General features: G+C 35.5%; 1 protein-coding gene across 2 annotated transcripts in view; it reads left to right on the top strand.

The window, feature by feature from the left end:
• The window catches only part of LOC136037006 (ribosomal protein S6 kinase 2 beta-like), an 884,370-nt gene that overhangs the window by 61,538 nt on the left and 798,051 nt on the right, over positions 1-24,781 (top strand). For both annotated transcript variants that reach the window (XM_065719419.1, XM_065719428.1), the window contains exon 7: positions 14,131-14,237. In XM_065719419.1, coding sequence (XP_065575491.1) covers positions 14,131-14,237 — 107 coding nt within the window. The remainder of the gene's footprint in view (positions 1-14,130; positions 14,238-24,781) is intronic.

Raw genomic sequence — 24,781 nt, 5'->3', positions numbered from 1 at the left:
GGAAGGGGGCTTCTGAATAATTTGCGGGGAATCCTTTGAGTGTCATGTTGAAGGGAGGGGGAGAGATTTCCTTCTCTTTGAAGACATACAACAGCAGTAGAAGATTCTATTATTATTTTCATTTATCAATGTAATATATACTGATTTTTATTTTATCGCTAGGGTAGGAACATTTGGCGATGAAGATTGCCATCTAAATACTTGACTTGATCAAAAGTCAAAACACATTATGTTTATTTTTCATGGTTTTTAGCAGTGAAGAGGTAGTGGAATGGCATGGATTCTACTAATTTAATGACTAAAACTAATGTCACGTATTTTATACTTATAATCAAAAAACATCTAATTTACATATTTTATTTAAATCATTTAATACAGTTGTAAAAATGTAAGAATGTAATTACAAAGCACTACTAAGTAAGATGCTTTGTATATAAAGCTAAATAGTATAGTCTGTAGATAAAATAGATAGTCTGATAGTCTGTCGATAAAATAGATAGATGAAATATACTAAATAGATAGTCTGTCCAGCTACAGGTTACTGCTGTTTAGTATTACTCAAGTCTATTACTTGAATATCCAGGGACAGTGAATATGAAATATTTTATTTTGGTTTGTAAAAGACCTCCTTCCTCCATATATCCTCCATATATGCGGTTATGCAGTTTTTGTAGTACGGGACGCCAGATTTAAAATGAAGAAATATGAGCTAAAATCAGCAAAAAATAAGCTAAAAACTTATAATACCCAACAGTTTCGGCATGGTGTAGTTTTCCTTTGAATCATATACTCATCTTTGGGAACAATAGTTTGCCAATGTTTGAATTTTTACGGACGAAAACTGTTGTCACTTTTAATTAATTAGTTTTTCTTATTTATTTTCACGGCTCAGCGTGACAACACTGACGAAAATGTGGCATTGCCCTAAAACTTGATAATTTTAAAATAACCGAAAGAAAAATCTTAGAAAATCGTGGATCATGGATATGAACAAACCCGGAAATGGTCGAAAGGGCAAAAATGTTTTATTTTAAGATTTGACATTTGTGTATTCCAAGTATTGATACGTTATAGCTAACATTTGATGTTTTTAAACGCATTATGAACTTACTCCTAATGGGGATTTCAGACCAAAATGTAAGAATTCTTGTGTTTATGGTTTTACGCAGCTAAGCCTTCACAGCTAACTACTTTCCCTCTAGTATGATTTAAGCGAAAACCCGGTGAGAATTCTTTTCTTCCTTTAAAAAAACTATTTTCATCATTTGGCAGTTGATTTAAAAAAGTTTCCATATGACAGATGATGATAATTCCAAAACACCATCATCGGAACACAGAAAATGAAATCGGAATTCCCTCAACAGAACGCAGCAATGGAAACAGTAGCTATTAAAAGTTTTGTGGTAAACTCACTCGTCATTCTGTCATCAGTTATACTGGAAAGATTCCTGTGCATTATGCATTTAATTTATTTTTGTTGGTCTGCCTCTCCTTTATTGTAAAAATGAAAAACATTATTTTCTTTAACAGATTTATTAAATTTTCTTAAGTCCTTACAATGATACTTTCCTGTTCCCGGAAAATAAAACAATTTTTAGCTCTTTCAAATTTCAGTTTTGTTCTATTCGTAATTTTCTCAAGTTCAGAAACGCTCTGTTCGACTATACACTCCGTAAAATGGTCAGTCTGAAGTAGATAACTTCGAAGACCACACTACCTTTCCATGACGAAAGTAAAACAGTTCAAAATAGAGATGAAACCTTTTAATTGACAGTGAACAGATATAATTTTTTTTTAACTGAATATTTCGAACACATATACAGTGTTCATCATCAGCAGTAAAAAACAGAGTTTTACTGCTGATGATGAACACTGTATATGTGTTCGAAATATCCAGTTAAAATTTTTTTATATCTGTTCACTGTCAATTAATAGGTTTCATCCCTATTTTGAACTGTTTCACTTTCGTCAGTCTGAAAGGGAGACGCGGGAAAAATTTTTGGTCTAAAAGCGATTTAATTTGTGTGGGGTTAAGAGCTCATTAGATACAATTTTTTGTTCCCGCAATAAAACGCGGGAACAATTTTTTATCTCTTTCAAATTTCAATTTCGTTTTATTCGTAATTTTCTCATGCTCAGAAACGCTGTGTTCGTCTGTACGCTCTGTAAAATGGTCAATCAGAAGGGGAAACGCGGGAAAAGTTTTGGTCTAAAAGTGATTTAATTTGTAGGGGGGAGGGGAATAAAATACAAAATTGAATAAAATCCAAATTTTGTCGCCTAATAAACAAAGCGTTTTGATTCAAAGTGTCTCTAACCAAATTTAAACACTGCTAAACCGCTTAATAAACAATATTTTACTATTATGCCGTCTCGCTTCATCTTCCAGATTTTCAGCAATTTTATCCATGGCCTCCACTTCACACCTCAAAGCTCAAGGGGGGCTCAAAGGGGGTCAAGAGCTCATTCGATACAGTTTTTTGTACCCGGTGGCGACTTCAAAATAAGATCGCAACAATATCTGTTATGCTTGATGTATCTTCGTATAGGATGGCCTGTTTTCGATTGTCAGTAGTTGCAAATATTTTTACATTAAGAAATAAAACCATTCACCCTGTATTTCTTTTATTGACTGCAGCAGAGGTACAATACAATACAGTTTAAACCTGGCAATTCGACTATATGCTCCTGGCAATTATGTTCCGTAAAATGGTCAGTCTGAAGGGGAGACGCGGGAAAAAAGATTTGGTCTAAAAGTGATTTAATATGCGTGTGGGGTGGGGGTCAAGAGCTCATTCGATACAGTTTTTTGTTCCGCGATACAACGTGGGAACAATTTTTAGCTCTTTCAAATTTCAGCCTAGTTTTATTCGTAATTTCTCAAGTTCAGAAACGCTGTGTTCGACTATACGCTCCGTAAAATGGTCAGTCTGAAGGGGAAACGCGGGAAAATTTTCTGGTCTAAGAGCGATTTAAATTGTGCGGGGGGTCAAGAGCAATATTTCGATTATTTTGAATTCTAAGCCTTTGATTTGCACCCTAGCATTGACATCGAGAGCCGGGTGATATTATTCGGATGCGAACGTTCAGGTCTATTGTTTGACAATCTCCCAGTATTGATTTCTTGTTTTATATAATGGATTTTTTTTTAATATTCTTACAATAGCTCTAAGCGTTCTAACCTATAAATAAATTAATAAATAATTTCTTAGACCATACTGTTTTTTCCATCTATGTAATTTAAGAGAGAAAAAACGGGCATAATTTAAATAAAATTGTAGAACAAAAAAAGCATTAAATAATAAAAATCTATACGAATTTTTACTAATTAAAGTCTGTTATTAGTTTTCGTTTTTTTTTCATTGTTTTATTTAAATGATACCCATTTTTTTTGTCTCTCGGGATATTGGTAGGAACTTTGAAATATCAAATGGTATTCGGCTTACTAATAAAAACATAACTAATTTTGAATTGATATGGTAAGGAGTGGGTTTTCTAAATATAGGTGAGTACATGAAAGACAGATATACCAGGTGATACATATCTGTGATATGGATACATATCAGGTGATACATATCTGTGATATATCACAGATACATATCTGTGATATATCTGTGATATTGATATGGTAAGGAGTGGGTTTTCTAAATATAGGCGAGTACATGAAAGACAGATATACAAGGTGATACATATCTGTGATATGGATACATATCAGGTGATACATATCTGTGATATATCACAGATACATATCTGTGATATATCTGTGATATTGATATGGTAAGGAGTGGGTTTTCTAAATATAGGCGAGTACATGAAAGACAGATATACCAGGTGATACATATCTGTGATATGGATACATATCAGGTGATACATATCTGTGATATATCACAGATACATATCTGTGATATATCTGTGATATTGATATGGTAAGGAGTGGGTTTTCTAAATATAGGTGAGTACATGAAAGACAGATATACCAGGTGATACATACCTATCTCGGGCTGAGGTCGACTCACCGAGTATGATCTTCTATCAAAGCAATCCCTCTTTTTTTCCAGCAAACATCCAATGCTTCATGATTCACACAGTAGCATAAATTCATGAAAATATGGAGGTGGTTGGGCATCTGTGCTTTTTTGATACTTTGTAAATACCAAAGAAGTATTTCTAAATCTAAGGGGCCTCTTCTCCGTCTCCCCCAATTGAGCCTCTGGATTCACATTTAATACTTGTATGCAACTATTTTCCATTGTGTTAATTCTGAGTATTTGGAATCATATTAGGTATTTACCTGATTTCTACTTTTGCCATTGTTGATTTCTACTTTGTGCTTATGTTGTCTGATCTAAAGATTAAACATTAAAATATTTAAACTATGAATTACCTCTGCTTCTTCCATTGTTCTTCTGTCATCCTCCTATATATCTTGATCACGTTAATTCCCTGAACAAACCGTTGAAGGAGATAAGAGGTTATTTCATGTCAAAAAGTCTATCGTTAGCTCCAAGCGAATTTACCTATGCCAAAGCCAAACAATTTTGCTATTTGGGGCGTTGACAATAATACTACATTTATCGATTCAACCAATAAATTGCGTGTTCTTAATAGAAAACAAAAATAAAACCGATATTGAAATTTGTTTAAAAACAAAATAAGTGTTCGGGTTTAGTTCATCTTATTGTGTTTTAAAATTCTAGCCTTATATATGTTGCTTAAAATTTGATTACAGAAATTTTGAAAATGTGTGATTCCGATGTAAAACTGTTTGCAAAAAGTCTTAAGTCACATGAAAATAGGGAAAGCTGGCCAGTAGGCAAAGCCGTATCCAGGGATGGTATGGAGTTTGACGCCAACCCCTAGAAATGTTTGTTTGGCTCACAAAAACGTAACAAGAATGAATATCAATAAATTTTGATGTGTCTTTTACAGTTCTTTTTTACCCCTCCCTTCACCGAAAAATATCCCCCCCTCCCGAACAAAAATTCTAGATATTGCCCTGCTGGTAGGTATTATAAAGAAAAGCTTGAAAACTCAAAGTGAATAAATAATATACTGTGCTTCAATAAATGATTTATTCTACTTGTGTGTGTGTGGTTTTTTTTCCTAATTAATTATACGTATTTTATCTTGGAAGGCAATTTTAACGTCTGGAAATAGCAGAATCGTACTGCTAATTTTGGGACTCATTATTAAAGTTGATTAAAAACGAAAACCATAGGCTACCTTTCTAGATGTAGGCTCTCAACGGTAGGCTAAATGACATAAAAAAAAAAAAAAAATTACATAAAAATTTCAAGACAATTGCAGTACCTGTGATAAACTTCGTAATTCTTATGTAAAGGCTGAAAGGATAAAAAAAACTGTCTGGTCCCTTTTGATTCACGGTTACTTTGATAGGAAGTAGTACACTTTTGGATCCCTTCAGCAACTTTCGAAATATTGTAGCACATGAACAAATTAAAAATTGGTTGTTCGGTGTCCAAAGAAATGACGAATTTGAGTTATATTCAAGGAGCGTCAGCAAATGAAGCTGATTCATTTAAGTATTAAATAAAAAAAAAAGTCTTTTTAAATGAAAGTGAGGAGTAACATCAAAACTTAAAACGAACAGAAATTACTCCGTATATGAAAGGGGCTTTTCCTCTTCAATGCCTCGCTCTTTACGCTTAAGTTTGACTCTTTCTCTTAACTCTATCTTTAAAACAGTAAGAAACTTTAGCGTAAAGAGCGGGGCGTTGGTATCAAAATTCCATTTTTTAGAGTTTCGGTTACTATTGAGCCGGGTCGCTCCATACTACAGTTCGTTACCACGAACTGTTTGAAAGCTTAAATTTTGTCCCAATTCCTTAAGAATGACCTCTGAATCACAAAGGCCGTAGAATAAATAGTTGAAATTACTAAAAATACTTTAGCGTAAAGAGTGAGGTATAAAGAGGAGGTAAACCCCTCATGTGCGTAATAATTTTGTTCGTTTTGAGTTTTAATGCTGCTCCTTACTTTCAGTAGAAAAACCTTTTCGTATTTATTTTTCCATTGTTTTTTGAAATAATACTAGAAAATCCTGCGCCCCCTTCATTGAAATTCTCTTCCCCCATGAAAAGTTTATCCATGGAAATATCCTCCCACGTAAACCCCCCCCCCTCCAACTATTCCCCCTAAACCAAAAAAAAACCCCTGAAAACGTGTGTACACTTCCCAGTAACCATTACTATATGTAAACACAGGTCAAAGTTTGTAACTTGCAGCCCCTCCTACTGGGACTGCGGGGAAGTAAGTCGTCCCTAAAGACATAGGTATTAGGTTTTTCGACTATGGTGAATAAAATGGCTATCTCGGAATTTTGATTCGGTGACATTTGGGAAAAGATGAGCGTGGGAGGAGGCCTTGGTGCCCTCCAATTTTTTGATCTCTTAAAAAGGGCACTAGAACTTTTAATTTCCGTTAGAATGAGACCTCCCGCGGCATTCTAGGACCACTCAGTCGATACGATCACCCCTGGAAAAAAACAAAAAAACAAAAAACAAATAAACACGCATCCGTGATCTGTCTTCTGGCAAAAAATGCGAAATTCTACATTTGTGTAGATAAGAGCTTGAAACTTCTACAATAAGGTTCTCTGATACGCTAAATCTGATGGTGTGATTTTCGTTAAAATTGTACGACTTTTAAGGGGTGTCTCCCCTATTTTCTAAAATGAGGTAAGTTTTCTCAGGCTCGTAACTTTTGATGGATATAACTGATCCTTATGAAACTTATATATTTAAAATCAGTATTAAATGCGATTCTTTTGATGTAATTATTGGTATCAAAATTCCATTTTTTTGAGTTTCGGTTACTATTAAGCCGGGTCGCTCCTTACTGTTCAACTGTAAGCGGTCTGTTGACTTAACAGTTGACTTACCGGGTCAACTGTTTTATAACTCGTTTTCATTTTCAGATAAACTTTTTTCACACGACAAGTTTTTCAAAGAAAGATAAAGAGCTCCATTAAGCCAAGAATGCGTAAAATAAAGTCAAATAAAACTACAAAAAAATGCTATCAATAAATAAATCAAAACGAGCAAAAATTAACATGAGTAGGGCTGATAACTCATATGGCCTCTCAAGACTAGAACGCTATTTGCGCTTTACTGAAAAAAACAAAAAACGAACAACCAACTGACCGTGGATTGTCAGTTAAATTTACTTATACTGACACTTCTTCGCTAAGGTTTTGATAAATTTTCATATATGAAAGTAAGAAAGGTGAAAATATTTCAAGCATATTTTGTTTTCAGTAAAGCGCAAATTGTGTTCTGGTCTTGACAAGGCATAGGGGTTATTAGCACTACTCATGTTAATTTTTGCTCGTTATGAGCTTGACTCGACTATTTATTGTAATCTCTGTTCGTTTTTAGTTTCATTTATTTATTGACAGTGATAAGTGGTACTTTTACGCTTGGAAGATTATTTGACTTTATTTTTGCTCATTCTTGGCTTAATGGAGCTCTTGTGGAAAAGTTTTTAAAATTAATTTGTGTTCGTTTTTATTGACATAGTATTTTTATGGGGAAATAACATTGTGTATTTTTTCAGTTTTCTTCTATAAGAATCGATAGTATGGGTTGCTATTTATATGTTTGTGAAATTGTTCAACAATTTTTAATCCTGACACAAACGGTATTTTTAAATTTAATCTTATAGCTTCGGAAGTTGACCTGAAAAATAAAACTTAAAATGATTCCCGAAAGATTCTTTTTATGCTCTTTGACAACCCGGATGCACTTAAGCTCTTTTTACATATTTAAATTCTAAGAACAGAAGTAGTAATAGTAGTATCCCAAAAAGTTTCAACTAAATACCTCCTGTCGTTCTCGGTATATCCCTGAGGTGTCTTATTGGCAACCATTTAACACAATGCCTTTTGATTTAGTTTTAGAGCAAAATTTGGTTCTAAAGAGTAACGGGTCAATGATACAATTTTTGTGGGTTGACATGCCTTATATCCCTAAAGACATAGTTGCTGGACCGTTCTAATATGCTGAACAAAATGGCTGTCTCAAAATTTTGACTGGATGCGTTTGAAAAATGAATAGGCTTGAGAGAAGGGCTGCTTGCTCTCCAATCTCTTGTAACTCTTAAATAGGGCACCAGACACTCGCACTGTAATTGGAGTGGAAGGGGGCAGACTTCCCCCTTGAAATATCTAGTAAAAATATTTTGGACAAGTAAAAATAAAGTGAAAACATTTTAAATATATTTTGTTTTCAGTAAAGTACAAATTATGTTCTGGTCTTGAGAAGGCATGGGGATTGTCAGCCCTACTCGTGTTGATTTTTGCTCGTTTTGAGTTTGACTCGGTTATTGATTGTATGATTTAAATAAACAAAATGCGTTTAAAATTTTTTTTACTTTTTTAACATTGATAAATTAAAATTTTAAACTTTAAGGAATATATATCAGTATATGTATACTAAACTGACAACCCACATCCGTTTTTTTTTCAGTAAAGTGCAAATTATGTTCTGGTCCTGAGAAGGTATGGGGATTGTCAAAGATATCATTTCCAGACCTTTCAACTACACTGAACAAAATGGCTATCACAAAATTTTGATTAAATGTGTTTCAGGAATTGATGGATGGAGGGGGGGTGGGTGGGTTGCCCTTCAATCACTTTTGACTAATAAAAAAGACACTAGCCCTCTCGGTTTCCAATTGAATGAGCCTTTTTCGAAGTTTCTACCACAGCAAATGACCATCTAAAAATTTCTATCAGATGCGTTACGGGAAAATACGAAGTCTGGAGGGGGGGGGTATCACATTTACGATCACTCCGAATCTTAAAAATGACACTAGAACTTCTAATTACCAATCCAATGAACCCCCTCCAAAGTTTATACAATCCCCCTTTCTATGTAGGCCTATACCTTATATGCCCAAGGGTATAACTTACCTTGCCCTGAGGGCTGGGGGGCGTCATCCTCAAAGAAATAATTTCCGGCCCTTTCAATTAAGTTGAACTAAGTTGGTCCTTTCAACGAAGTTGAAGTTCAATTAATTGGATGGGGAATGCGTTTGGGGAAACGGTTGCCGTGAGAGGGGTGTTAGTTGCCCTCCAGGGATTTTGACTATTAAAAAGGGCACTGGCTTTCAATTTCCAATCGAATGAACTGTTTTTGAAGCTTCTTCGACAACAAATGGCCATCTCAAAATTAAAATCAGTTGCATTTCTGGAAAATAGGAGGTGTGGAGAGGGGTATCCACCCTCCGACCACTCTGAATCTCAAAAGAGCACAGAAACTTCTGATTACCAATCCAAGGCGTCTCCTCCAAAGTTTTTGGAGGGGGAATGTGTTTGGGGAAATGGTGGGTGTGGGAGGGGGTTCGTTGCCATCCAATCACTTTCGACTCTTGAAAAGGGCACTGGGTCTTTCAATTTCCAATCGAATGAGCTCTTTTTGAAATTTCTTCGACAAAAAGTGTCCATCTCAAAATTTTTATCAGATTTATTTCGGGAAAATCTGAGGTATGGGGGTTATCCATCCTGTGATCACTTTGAATCTTAAAAAGCGTACTAAAACTTCTGCTTAGCAATCCAATGAGCCCCCTCCGACGTTTATACGATCACCCTTTCTAAATATATCCCCCTCCTATCACTGAATCTTAAAAAGAGCACTAGAACTTTTGATTACCAATGCAATGATCTCCCTCCGAAGTTTATACGATCACCCTTTCCTTATACATACCTTATATGCCCCAAGGGCATAACTTACAACCCTTGCCCTGAGGGTTATAAGGGGGTTGTCATCCTCAAAGACATATTTTCGGCCCTTTCAACTAAGTTGAACAAAATGGCTATTTTGATTGAATGTATTTGAGGAAATGGTGGGTGTGGGAGGGGGGTTAGTTGCCCTTCAATCACTCTCGAATATTAAAGGGAGTGCTAGATCTTTCAGTTTCCACTCGAATAGGCTCTTTTCGAAGTTTCTTCGGCAACCAATGGCCATCTCAGAATTTCTATCAGATACACTTCAGGAAAATACGAGATGTGGGTGGGGTTTCCACCCTCTGATCACTCTGAATCTTAATAAGGTTCCTAGAACATCTGATTGCCAATCCAATGAGCCCGTTCCGAAGTTCTTGCGACCACCCTTTCTATACAAACTTTATATGCCCCAGGGCTTAAATTACAACCCTTACTCTGAGAGCTCTGGCGGGTTTTCATCATCAGAGACATAATTTCCAGACCTTTTAACTACTCTGAAGAAAATGGCTATCTCAAAATTTTGATTGGATGTGTTTGGGGAAATGGTGGGCGTAAGAGAGGGGTTAGTTGCCCTCTAATCATTTTTGACTATTAAAAAGGGCACTAGCCACTTCAACTTCCAATCTAATAAGCCCTTTTAGAAGTTTCTACGACAACAAGTCTCAAAACTTGTATCAGATGCATTTCAGGAAAATACGAGGTATGGGGGGGTGTCCACCCTCCGATCACACTGAATCTTAAAGAGTGCACTATAACTTTTGATTACCAATCCGGTGAGTCCCCTACAAAGTTTATACGATCACTCTTTCTATATAAACCTTAATCCCCCCAGGGCATAACTTACAATCCTTGCCCTGAGGGCTGTGGAGGGCGGGTTGTCATCCTCAAAGACATAATTTCTGGATCCTTCAACTATTTTAAACCAAATTGCCATCTCTAAATTTTGATTGAATCTGTTTGGGGAAATGGTGGACGTGGGAGGGGGGGTGATTGCCCTCTAATCACTTTCGACTATTGAAAAGGGGCTAGTCCTTTCAATTTCAAATCGAATGAGCCCTTTTTCAAACTTTCTACGACAACTCCTTTGATACGAAGTGCCCTGGTCTGAAAAAAAATGCCCTCTTCGCTTTTTACTTAGTCAGCGCGATTAAGCCTCCTATGACTTCAGTTTCATCGATATTTTTTTTCCAAAAGTTATATTTAACGCTATTGAAGTTCTATATGACATTATGAAGGGCATTCCAAAAAGGTTTTATTTAAATACCTTTCTAGAAGTAGCAAATGAAAATAAGCTTCTGTGTGCTGGAATTCTTTTTATGTTACCGGTAATAAGTAGCACTTCATATCAAGACCTCTCCGCAAATTATATATATCAATTCTTCTTTTTTTCACAAAAAAGTGTAAAGTAAGAACTTGAATGAAAATCAAACTGAACACATATTGACGTCTATTTTTCATATTAAAGAAAATGATTTTGGATGTTTTTTTTTTGCAATATTTCCATGTTAGATCATTTTATGTTCTGAGTTAAAATATACGCAGTGGGGTGCGGGAATCCCTCGAGCAGGGGTCAATGTTAATGCATTTCCATGCCAATTGATTTCAGTATTTCCAAGGAGGCTCTTTGAACTAACTTTACAGGGACCTTTAACATATGCAGAGGCATCAGCAGAGAGGTATTATAGTTCTTTTCTTTTCTCACTAAAGATGAAACTTGTTCTTCGAACTTTTTTCCGCGGCCTTGCTGAATAATTGACTATTTAAGGAAAAAAATAAAATAAAGAAATAAAATAATAAATAAAAGAATTAAGAAGGGCATAAACCCAAATTTTGTCTCAGCTTTTATATTATTGCCATAGTGGATTTTCTCTATTTTCCTTTAAATATTTAATTTAAAAGTTTTCACTCTTTTAGCTTTCAATCTTTTTTTTTTTGCTTTATAAAGTGGAGAAGGGCATAAACCAAATTTTGTTTTAGCATAGTTGATTTTCTTTATTTTCCTTTAATTATTTAACTTAAAAATTTTCACTCTTTTAGCTCTCCATCTTTTTTTTTGCTTTAGAAAGTGTAGAAGGGCATAAACCCAATTTTGCTTTAGCTTGTATATTATTGCCATAGTTGGTTTTCTCTATTTTCCTTTAATTATTTAACTTAAAATTTTTCACTCTTTTAGCGCTCTATCTTTTTTTTTGCTTTAGAAAGTTGAGAAGGGCATAAACCCAAATTTTGTTTTAGTTTGTATATTATTGCTATAGTTGGTTTTCTCTATTTTCCTTTAATTATTTAACTTAAAAGTTTTCACTCTTTTACCTCTCTATGTTTTTGCTTTAGAAAGTGGAGAAGGGCATAAACCCAAATTTTGTTTTTGCTTATATATTTATTACCATAGCTGATTTTTCTTTATTTTTCTTTAGTCATTTAAATTTACAGTTTTTATTCTTTTAAATCTCTGTCTTTTTTGCTTTAGAAAGTAGAAAAGGGCATAAACTTTGTTTCGTATGTTAAAAAAAAGAAGCATAAAACAAAGAAATAAGGAACTGCAAAATAAAATTATAGATCTGTCTCATATAGCTACATTGTGAATCTTTTTAGGCTATATTCAAGTATTCTCCGACAAGGTTCTGTTGTACAAGATACTATTTTATAGAAAAAAGACAGAAAAGAAACTGAGGAACTGCTAATGCCTCCCAATCGTTCTTAATTTTCCTCGGAGAGAAAAAAAAAGTTTATCCTCTTTCCTTTCAATATGGCTTTCCTGATACCATTTACGAAAAGGTGTGAGAAAGTAAACAACTGGGGGAATAGAATTATTACCTAAAATGGGGAATACTTTGTAAGACGTTGATGGTAAATATGCTTCTCTGTTACTGTTCCAATTTACGAAAGAATGAGGTCCCCAACTCCTGCCCGTAGGAGGGAAGCTCGTTGCCAAAAGTGGGGTGGAGTGATAGACAGTTTACAACGCTTTTCATTTTTACATGAATCACAAACGAATTTTTTTCCTCCTGATTTGTTTTCTAGTGACAAACAAGATGTTTGAAACAAGATTTCAGAATTATCGGTGTAATAACCAGTTTATAGAACTGAATTGCTGAATCACAAACTGTGAAATCACGAAAAGATAAATAGCACCAAACAATGCAGTAGTGATCATCCTTCTTCGATAAAGTATAAAATGTTGCATAATTAGGGTCTCAAAATCTTAAAAAAATCTATATGCTCATTTTGATGGCGTAATTTTCCTTGTGATCACGTCCCTTTTTGATTTTCATTTACCTGTTTTCCAAGGATTGAAATCATCCTGGAAAACGATTCTTTTGATGTACGGATTGCTAAAGAAACTCCTCTATTTGGAGTTTTGGTTACTAATAGTACCAGTGCTGCTTAACAAAGAAGTTAAACATGGAAAATAAAAAGAACTTTTGAATTCATGAGTAAGAAGATTATTGTTAACTTTTATTTTAAAATCCCTAGAGGCATTGACATTTCGAAAATTTTCATAATGTAAAAGAACGCGGATTACATCAAATATGTTAATCAGCGTCAACTGAAACATGCTTTGTAGATGCTAAGTGGCTGAGCAATAAAAAGAGAAATAAATAAATAAGAAACAATGGTTTGCAGTGAAATTGAGTCTCTGCTTCTATGTCAAGTGTGATTGATTCGATCAACCTGCTCTTACGGCCGACTGGTCACTCCAAACCTGTAATAGGTCAACACATCAGAACCATGTTAGTCTTTTGGTTATGTTCGCGTCAGCAGATGTGACTCCTTAATGATTTTGTTCAATACCTATATTTTTTCAAAGTATAAGTGTTTGAATTGTCCAACTGTGTCCAATTCTTATGTGACTTACGATTTAGAAAATACCAACACAGATGCTGCAGTGTCTTAGAAATAAGAAGATCAATCTTGTTTAATTTCCTCCTCAAATTGGACAAAAGTTTGGGCTATTATTGACTTTTTGCACATTCTTGTATTCTCTATGTGTCCAGGCCTAGATAATAGTTATATCTAATGCAATTAACATAGTTTTTGTTAACATAAAGCAAAAACAGGTGTTGGATTCACGAGGAGATTCGTCTTAATTTCTTAAGAGTGTATGGAAACACTCTGTTTTAATGGCAGGTGAAACCCTTTCGCCCCTATAACTTGTTGCGGAGAAAAAATAAAAAAAAAGCCTTGCTTAATTAATTTCTCACCATCATTCTTAATTTTCTCTAGAAAGGGAAAAAGATTTTTAACCGTTTTTTTCTGTTGATATTACTTTCCTGGTACCGTTTAAGGAAAGGTCTGAGAAAGCAAACAACTGCTTGATAGAAATATTGCCTAAAGTGGTAAGGTACTTGCAAAATGTGGATGGTAAATATTTCTCCTCTTTTTAGATCCTATTTACAGAAGAGGATGTCAAGTTTTACCTCGCTGAACTTGCTTTGGCTCTTGGCCACCTTCATTCTCTTGGCATAATTTATAGAGACCTCAAACCTGAAAAGTAAGTGATTTATAGGGGACTTTGTTGCTTGACGCCTACTGGCGGAAATTTATTGTAATCTCTTAAGGTAGGCTCTGATAGGAGTCGAAATCTTATTTTTCGTTGTTTAATATCATGCTGCTGGATGAAAACACGGATTTATATGGGCGAAAATTCACTTCTAGCTTTTGTTTCAGATCGAGGTTGGAACTTCCGCTTGCCCAGCCAGCAAATATATTTTTAAATGTAAAAAACATATAAATATGTTTTATTTATTAAAAATGTATAAGAGTTTACTGTTCATGCACTCCTAAAATTTACTATTAATATTCTTCTTAAGATAAGTATTCAAGGGAGTGACGGTCGGCCGTTTTTACTCGAAAAATATTACCGCCTCCTGTGTAAGATCGTGTTTTGATTTTGGACGACTGAGGTATGAACCAATGCCACCTTTAAGGGCAGCAGGAGAGGTCTAATGCCACACAAGCTTTAATTTTTGTAACAAGTCTGTATGTGGCCTTTCAACTTTTGTGGGGGAGTCACCTCCCCCCTTCCTTTCCCTTGACAGGTATTACAAACAAAGAAAAATAATGTCTAAAACAAATACAAATTTTCTGTTTCTGTTACTGTTTAGGAGGTACTTTTGGTATTCTTTTTTAGATACTTATGCAAGATACTGAGCAACATCAATTGTTTGTTTTCTCTTGACGAATTTTACCACCTTTTTCACTAATCAACATCCTCTAACTCAGAAACCAAATTTATATCTCTCTTTTGTTAAGAAAAGGTGTTTTGATTTTCGGCAGCTGAGGTATAAACCAGTCCTACCTGTAAGGGTAGAATGAGGGATCTAATGTCATGCAAACTTCAATTTGTGTAGGAAGCTTTTGCGCAGGTCATCCAAGCTTCTTATGAGGAACCCCCCCTCCAATTATGTTTCCTTTGGTAAAGTAAGCCAAGCTTATCTCTCCCGAAAAATTATGTTTTAAAATTAATATAAAAAAGGTCCTGCGTTGGCCCTTGGGAAATTGCCCTCTTTTTCAGATTGATTTTGCTTTCGAAAATGTTTTTCGATCACATTCAAGAATTTTCCTAGTACATGCAATAAAAATATAGAAGCATATAGCCTAAAACAGGGAGAACTCTTGATGAAGTCAAAGTTATTTAAAAACTTAATCTTAGTTTCAAATGTAAGAAAAGGAGCTAGCACATCTGAGAAACTGCTATAGAGGTTTGTCAAAGGTGATGAACACTCCTAATGGTAACTCACTTGGCGGAAATGCAGCTCTAATTGATATTCCAGTCAAGACGGATCAAGAATCGTGAACAGATCCAACAAAATAAATGATGTCTCCCAATAAGACTTTTAACGAAACGAAGTGATATTTTAATATGATTACATAAAAAAATAACCCGTTTCGGCTGAAAGTAAGGAGCAGCATTACAACTAAAAACAACAGTAATTATTCTAGAATAAAAATTAAACGGCCCTTGTGTTTAAACAGTCTTTCTTAGTGAACTGTGACAAAAAGTCAAGCTTTAGTATAAAGAGCGAGGTTTGAGGAAGGGGCACCTCCCCTCAAACATGGAATAATTTTGTTCGTCTTAAGTTCTAATGTTGCTTTTTTTTATTTCAGTTGAAAAAAAATTGTTTTTTTATTTTATTTCTGACCGTTTTTCCGGTCATGCCAGGAAATCTCCTTCCCTCTCCCCTCCTTATAGAAATTCCCTTGCAAATTTTACTCCTGACCCCCCCCCCCTCCTGAAGAAAATCCCCCCCCCCCCAATTGTCCGTGTATTTCTCAATAACAAATACTATATGCAGACTATGACGAATTACGTATTTTACAACCCTTTCCCCCGGGGCTGCAAGGGGTCATCTCACCCTCAAAGGCATAGTTATTGGACTTATATGCATATAGTTTATTGGAAATATGCAACTATGCTGAATCAAATGGCTATTTCAAAATTTTGATTGGGTGTCTTTGGGGAAAAGGGGGCGTGGGAAAGGGGGTTAGTTGCCCTCAAATCTTTTTGGTCACTTAAAAAAGGGAACTATGATTTTTAATTTGTGTTTAATGATCCCTCTCCCGACCTTCTTGGACCATTGGTTCGATACGATCTCCCCTGTAAAAAAAACACAATGAAAGGTGTAACCTTGCAAATTTTTACAACTAGGGTTTTTACTTCCTCCGCCCAGTGAAGGCGTTTCAAAAGTACATATACTGATAAAATTCTAAGTAATTGAACTTTTAGAAGTGGTCAAAACATGGCTCACAAACTTAACAAATTTATGTGACAAAAGTAAAAACAAAAGTTCAAGTCGGTGAGTGGAGGAAAACAAGTTTAAAATGTTTTTTTTTTCAAAAATCTATTTCTGTTTTATGTAGAGGGCTTATTTCTGCTCTTTATGTTCTATAGAACTTATTGCGAGAATTATTTTGCAATATTGTTTTTGTTTAAAGGTGTATTTCTCGCAATAATTATAACGTAAATTTGATATAAAAGATTCAAACCCTCGACCAAAGAGTATGGAAAACTGATACGAAAGGAAAGGCTGTCTGTCCTGTCAAGTGTTAACTATTAATATTTCGGAGCTATATTTCGCCCCATTCAGTTTTAACTTTGACAATTATTTAACTTTGACAATAATGAAAAGTCAATTATGACTTCTTGGCAAGGCCGTATCCAGGATTGTTGCCTGTGAGTGAAGGTTATTTTTTTAGGGGGGGGGGTGTACAAAAGAAAACTTCACAAAAAGCATTAGCAATTTGTTAATATGCATTTGTTTCTTTTTATGTGCCGGCTAATTTTTTCTTCTTTTTTTTTGAGGGGGGTATAACCGGATGTCCCCCTCGATACGACTCTGCTTCTCGGGCAAGAGTCTCTTTCATATTTAATCTAATTTATATAGCAAGCATAGGAAAAGGATTGGGAACAAGATTTACATGCCCCTCAGAACCATAGCCTCTAATTTCCGCTAAATACCACCATTTTATCTCTGCACTTCTAAATGATTAAATTATTGTTTAATCTAACAATACTAATAATTTAGTACATACTTTGAAGAAAAATGCCGGAAATCTTACCATTTCCCGAAATGTGGTTGCGTTGCTTTTACTAATGCAGAAAATGTTCGCACTCTTGTTCAGAATGTAGTTACGGTGAAAATACCATCATTTATCATAGTCTATTTTCTGAGTTCTTCTCCAAGCTTTTGCTATTTTATAATTAATAGAAATAGTTTGAAAATGCCAAGGCCAGTGAAAATTAAATGGGATTGTTTGAATATGTGAAGTGAAAAATTAAATAACCATATATATGTTATAATAATTGGGAAAATATGGAATTCAGATTTTAATGAAAGTAACCTCTGCATGCAGCTGATTAGTTTTTGGCAATAGCTGGTGCAAAATAAAAAAAAAGAAAACATGGGGGACAAATTAATTGAACATAAGCTAATATACATGGTACCAACAAGCCCAAGAATATTTAGTTTTCCTTTGAAGATCTAATTGTCCGTGAGAACGAACAGATTGTTATTGTTTGAATGTTTTGAGGTCAAAATTAACGAATTAGCTATGCTTTTTTGTTCCCATTAACCTCTGTTCCCAGTTTCTTCTTTGTTCCAAATTAACTTTGGTCTTCAAGTAAGATCCAAACTTTAATACAGAGATTACTATTTCACTGATTGTTTCGACCCGGTCGACGTTTTCTGTGCTTCATAGGGGGATTAGAAGTTGGAACCATCTTGATCAGAGTATTAAAAATATTAGTGATGTTTGTTTGTTTAAGAGAACAATTAAAGAAATCTTTTTAAAGTGTTTTTTTAGGAGAGGGGGTTGTAATTGAACCAATGTATGCCCAAATCTCTTCCCTCGCATGTTGGTTTGGCGTACTTTCCTTCAACTTCATATACACTAGGCAGGTGCCCTGCAACTGAGCTATTATAAACTATTTGGAAAACATGGCACCCAGTCAAGTAGTTCTTTTCCCTACAGTGTAGACTTCCCATAACAATTTTCTGCTGGTTAACCGCTAACAGTGACTTTAGGGAATTTACATGTTTGGGATTCTCTGTGACGACGGAATTCTATGGGGGCCTCCAGAAGCGTCGTTGATCAACGACGTAGAAGACATTGACGTAGACGTTGATATCCAAGACGTAGAAGCGTCTGTTCTGGCGAAATACGTTGTTCATCGAGAATCCTGTTCTCAAATTCAATAATGCATCAATAGCCTCAATTGTTAAAGTCACTAGGAAACCCCTTATATTAGGGTGCAAGGAACACAGTTATAACTACCGAGCGTGCAGTGTTGTGTCCTGATATAGGTTCCCCTGTCGCCAATCCCTTAAAAACTTCACATCAATTACTTCATAATATTCCTTCTGCTGTTTCTCTGTATTTAGCTCTTTATTTAATTTTAAATTTAAGCCAAACTTTGGGAGATAGAAACTTTCAATGTTTCTTTTGAAGCGTTACTTGCTTTCATCCGGTTTCTTTGTTGCAACTGAACTTTGCTTAAACTTGCATCTTCGACTTTCAAAGTTTGTGACGTAGGCAGCCATTCCCCTGTGTATCCGGGAGGGGGGAGGACCATGAACGAAAATGGGATTATAGTGAAGAAATTCCCTCTGGAGACGTGAATGGTGAATTACAAAAACTTTCTTTCCAGATTACAAATAGAAGGGATTCTAAAGATGAGCTAATGGTGACTTTCAGTCTCCTTTTCTTCCCTTGATATTTTAAATGATGAAATCAAATATAGTCTCCTTTGTGATGGCAGTAATTAAATTGAATCCTTTATTTCAAGCTGCCAATAAATAGGCTACATGAATTGATAGTTTTGTAATTTTTTAGTGTTCTTTTTTCTGTTAATTTGAAAGAAATGAATTTAGAAGGAAAAACAGGAATGAGTCGTTCTTTTCAACCATCCATCTAGGGCCAAACGAAAAGCATGTTGCCCTCCATTGGAGTGGGAAGAAATTAAAGGAAGATTCCACAAGGAAAGTTTTAAAGGAATTGCACTTCTTTGGAGGGGTAAAGAGTGAAGCTTTGGGTATATTGGGGTTGAGGAGGAGCGTCAGTAGCTACTTTGGCCTTAGGTGGTTTATTGCTACAGTGAGTTGCTAGAAGTAGTAGTGAAACTACAAGCTTTTAATAGTTACGATACACTTTATCACAGGCAACACTCTAATCTTTCTTTAGAAAGGTGTGATGTGCTTCCCATGTGTTAACCCCCCTCCTCCCCGACCGCTTTGGACAGAAGGTGTGGTCACTGAAATTCGGGAGGGGACTTGTTTGATTAGTAAGTGGAAGCTCTAATGCTCTTTTTAAAGACCAAATGTGATTGGAGGAATATCAGCCCCCTCCCAGTGCCCCTTTTCAAATGACCCCCTCCTTAGCATCGAACAAAATTCTAAGATAACCCCTCTCCTCAAAAAGCTGAAAGGTCTAATAAGTATGCCTTCAGGGTCCGCGCGTCCCCCATAGTCCTAGAGGCAAGTAGCCTTGGTCGTGTAACTTCCCATTGTTTACAGATGGTTTTGAGACTAGTTGGAAGCTGGAAATTTTTGCTCTTAGTTGTTCAATCAGCTTCGAACTCATAGTGATCGCCCACTAAGTCAATATTTTCTGAAGTTTCTCCTGGATACCCTACTGAAACGATATGTGATTGAATTAAAGGACGTTATTATGCACCCGAGTTTTCACAGTATGTTGTCTGGAAGGTCTGGAATGACTTGTGGATCGACATTGAAACATTTTTGGGAATGTTAGGGGGTCAACTTGACTTCAGTTTAGACTTGAGGGGCTGGGGCCGTGGTAAATAGGAAAAAAGCATATGAGCCTAAATTATCGAAGTTATATATCAGCAATAAATCATGTATGGTTTGAGGGGGAGGGTCAAATTGAAACTTACGGATTTTTGGGAGAGGGAATACGGGACCTCAAATATCTTATTTAGGGGAGATAATAATTGTTCTGTCTCGATATACTTCAAAGTTTCTGCGCTTCAAGCTCCCAAGTGACTTAAAATGTATTCATGGTTAACCACCGAGAGAGATTGAGCGACAATTTATATACTCCGTTTGTCTAAATCGCTTGGAAAATTATTTGACTTTATCTCTGCTCATATTTGAGAAAATTATTTTGCGGAAATTAAAAAAAAAAAAAAAAAAAAAATTCAGGTTGTTTTTCATAGGTATTGTCTTTTTCGTGAATAAAGTGAAGAATATTTTAAATCTTTTCGGTTTTTGTTTTTCCTAAGAGTCTATAGTTTGGCTTACTATTTATGTGATGGAGAAAATTTCAGCAATCTTGAACAGCACACGCAGTTTTGTAATCCAGACAAGCAGAGTATTGTAAAACTTAGATTTATACCTCCTCAAGTTTAGATGAAAAATAATACTTAATACCATTCCGAAAATATTTTATGTATGCTCTTTGAAAACCTGGATATACTTATACTTTTTTGATTGGTTAAATGGTAAGTGCAGAAGTACTAATAGCAGCCATGAAATTTTCAGCTTAGTACAGTTGAAACTTTCAGTCGTTCTTGGGATATTTCTGAGACGTCTTATTTGCAACCAGCAGAAATAAAGTGCCTTTTGATGTAGTTTTAAAGCAACATTTAGTTTAAGCATAATTGGGAATTGCATATCTGTGGGGGTTCGACATACCCAATATCCCTAGGGAAATATTTACTGGACCGTTCAACTCTTTTGAACAAAATGGCTATCTCAAAAATGTACTGAGTGCCAATTTTTTTCCTTTTTGAATATTTAAAAGCATTAGAACAGTACAAAATGATGTATCTCCTTGTTTTCTAGACTTGCAAGGTTGTATCTCCCCTGCCGACCCTTCAGACTGAATTTTTGCTCTTAGTCGACTCAGTAGTAATAGAACACATTTTTACATATCAATCTGTATTGTTTTACGGCTATCAGAGGGGAAACAAAAAAGTTCTGAAGTTTTTTGATCGAAAATTTACAATTACGGAGATACGACCTTTTGGAGCCCAGCTGACACGGTATACACATAGTGCTTTCTCGTTAGTTTAAAATCCGTCACAAATTACACTGAAAGGTCCAACTTAATAATGTAAGCCTTTCTTGAGATATTGCTGTGTCAGCCTTTTGACAATCTATATACTCATAGTTCTTTCTGATTCAGTCCAACATCCTCCTAAATATTCCTTGAAAGCTTCATATTAATATTTTTAGCTTGCTTAGTAGGATTAGTTGTAGTAGCTGTAGCAGGGCTGCCACAAACTCCCTGAAGTCCTTGAAAGTCCCTAAACCTGACTTTGGTCCCCTTTGGTCCCTATTCGTCCCTATTGGTCCCTAAATCAGTGCTTTGGTCCCTTAGGATTTTTTTTTCTGATCAACATGACCACCCTTATGTTGTTAGCCGTTGCTCTGGCATTACCGATATACCCTTTTATAATCTGTGTTTTCATAGTTTTCATTTAGTTCAACTTCCCACTCAACACTTCCGGAATTTTTTATCTTAATACTCTGACAAGTAGTTGTAATAGAAGTAGTTGTTCGAGTAGTAGAAGTAGTAGTAGAAGAACCAGGGGTAATAGTATTTTAATAGTGTGCACACATTGTCTTTTAGTCAATTGATTTTTAAATTCAAGCATTCTCTGATAATACTACTTACTACTAATAATTCACCGCAGCACCATTCCGCCTGAGGACAATGCAGCTACACGCACCTTTCCTCCATCCCAATCTATTCAAAACCTCCCTCTTTCCACCCTCCGAGGAAGTTCTCATTCCCGTTAAGTCTTTCTTTATGACATCCTTTTACCCCAGACGAGGACGACCTGCTTTCCGTTTAGCCCTAGACGGTTTACCAACAAGCAGAATCTTTCGGCAATCTGTCATCCTTCATGCCCGGAATGTGTCCTAGCCATCTCAACCATTCTGTCATTGTAGCTCTAGAAAGCGGAGTTGGACCACGTTTTTCATACAGCCTACTATTTGAAGTGTGATCAGGCAGCTGGGTACCCAGAACAATCCGTAGGCAATTTCTCTGGAACATATATAGCAAATCTTCATCTGCTTTTGAGAGCGCCTATGCTTCAGAGCCATATTTGACCACAGTCACCACTGTAGCTTCCAATAATCTAATCTTGGTTTGTAGACTTATCTTCCTATTCTTCCAAACTTTTATTTTAACTGTGAAAAAATACCTGAGCCTTGGCTATTCTGCTTTTGATATTTTCACTGCTCCCACCGTCTTGCTAATACTACCAAGGTAGTATTATATATACTAATAATACTACCAAGGTAAGTGAAACTGCCCACCTGATCAATCTTTTTGTTACCCAACGTTACCTTTTGATCTTCACTTATTCCAACTCCTAGTGACTTAGTCTTCTTAACATTAAATTTCAAACCTATTCTAGCACCCTGAACTTGCAAAACCTCTAAAAGTTCATTCATTTTACTCACACTTTCATCTAGGATGCTTTAATCATCAGCATAATCTAAGTCCCCGAAAGTTTTTCCTCCCAATTTGACTCCTTGGGTCTCCCATTGCCTTTCCTTGGCTCCTTAAGACAAAGTCTATCAGAACGATCCATATAAAGGGGGATAGAACAACACTGCATAAATCCTGACTAATTGCAAACCAGTTTTTAACCTCATTCCAATCTTAACCGAGCAGTGTTACTTTTGTACATAGTATTAATCACTTTAATGTATTTTTCTGGTATATTATACAAGGATAAGAACTTTGCTAAAGCTCTTCTATCAACAGACTTTAACACTTGCTTATAATCGATAAAACTGAGGACCAAAGGTATTTGACAACCTCTCAATTATTAACATAGGAGTGAAAATTTGGTCGGCACATCCTCTACCTTTTCTAAAACCGCATTGTTCTCTTAAGAGTTTGTCTGCAGAATCTCTCTGTCTAAAAAGCATTATATGACTAGGTAATTTGCTACCTACAGAGACCAGACTAATGCCTCGATAATTACCACACTCACTCTTATCATCTTTCTTCTACAGTGGTTTAATTAAGGTTTTCCGAAAATCGTTAGGTACTTCCCCCTTTAAAAAAACCATATTCATCATCTTCAGTAACTTAATTCTAACCTCAGAGCCACCATATTTAAGAAAATCAATTACCAAACTATCAGTACATGGAGCGTTATCATTTTTTAATCCTTTTAGTACTGACCCAAATTCTTCCTCACTAAACAAATCTTCCTTCACGCACAAGGCATCACAAACTTTTTGATTTTCCTCTATATCTTTTCCTACAACTCATCTCGGTTTAGCACATTCTCAAAATATTCTGCTCATCTCGTTAACTTTTTCCTTGTCAGAAATTGTTTTCCCGTCCCCATCTTTAACTGGGACAAGGTCGGATTGACTACTCCCTCTCAATTTATTAACATGCCCGTACAATATTTTATTATTATGTCGTGTAACAAGTACCTTCTCCTCTCCGTTAAACATAAACCTTTAATACTTCTTGCTGCAGTCCTAACTTTCGTCCCTAAGACACCATCAGTAACTTCACATTTATTTTTCTAGAATTATTCTAACCACGTTCCACCTTATCAAATTTTCAACTCTCAAGTTTAGTATTAAACTGTTCCTTGTAAGTTTCTCTCAAATTCGCATCATGGAGTCTACCAACATCAGCACTCCCCGGGAGGTAGTTACCCTTCTGAAATTTCAGCTTCAAATTAACCCTAGACACTACTAGATGGTGATCTTTACTTTTAACATCAATAAAAGCACTCCTATATACCCTAGTATCTTGTATAAATCCTGCCAGTCTTCGGTTTACTATAACATAATTAATAAGGTTTGCTGTTTTACCGTCACGTAAGTACCATGTTAACTTATGGGCCATTTTGTGACCAAACACTGTACAGGTTATAACTAGATTGTAATGCCTACAAAATTGCAAAAATCTGTAGCCATTGCTGTTTTCTTTTCCTACACCAGATTTACTTAGGCTAGGATACCATCCACCCCTATTTCTTCCAACTTGGGCGTTAAAATCTTCAAGTATAAAGACCATATTTCTACTTGGGACCCGTTCTATTTGCTCCTATAACTGTAGGTAAAATTCATATGAGTCACTACTTTTTCCGTCAATCGGTTCTACAGGGGCATATACTACTATAACTGATGCCTTAGACTTTTTTGTCGTAAAATGAGCAATTAGTATTCTATTATTAACCTGCCCAGCCTAAACAAGACTTAGCAGCTTCCTTATTCATCATGAGTCCTACTCCCTATCTATGTACCCCATCCTTCCTGTCTGAGTTAACAAATTCTATATCAAATAAGAACAACTTAGAAACAATAGGGAATTTTTTTCCAAGACAGTTGACTAAAATTCAGTGGATAGCTGGGCCCTATGTTGAAGTGCCGTCTTCACCACAACACCAGAAAAAAAAATATATGTATATATAAGAACTTACATCAGAATTTGAAAAATAAAACTAAAAATATTTTTAAAAAGACTTTTTAAAACAGCCCTAGTATCCTTACGTCAACGAAGTTCAACCAGGGCTGATAGATAAAATGA

Source organism: Artemia franciscana, chromosome 2 (genome assembly GCF_032884065.1).
Source record: "Artemia franciscana chromosome 2, ASM3288406v1, whole genome shotgun sequence".
NCBI classification, from domain to species: Eukaryota; Metazoa; Arthropoda; class Branchiopoda; order Anostraca; family Artemiidae; genus Artemia; species Artemia franciscana.
This window is presented reverse-complemented; position numbering and strand designations above follow the sequence as displayed.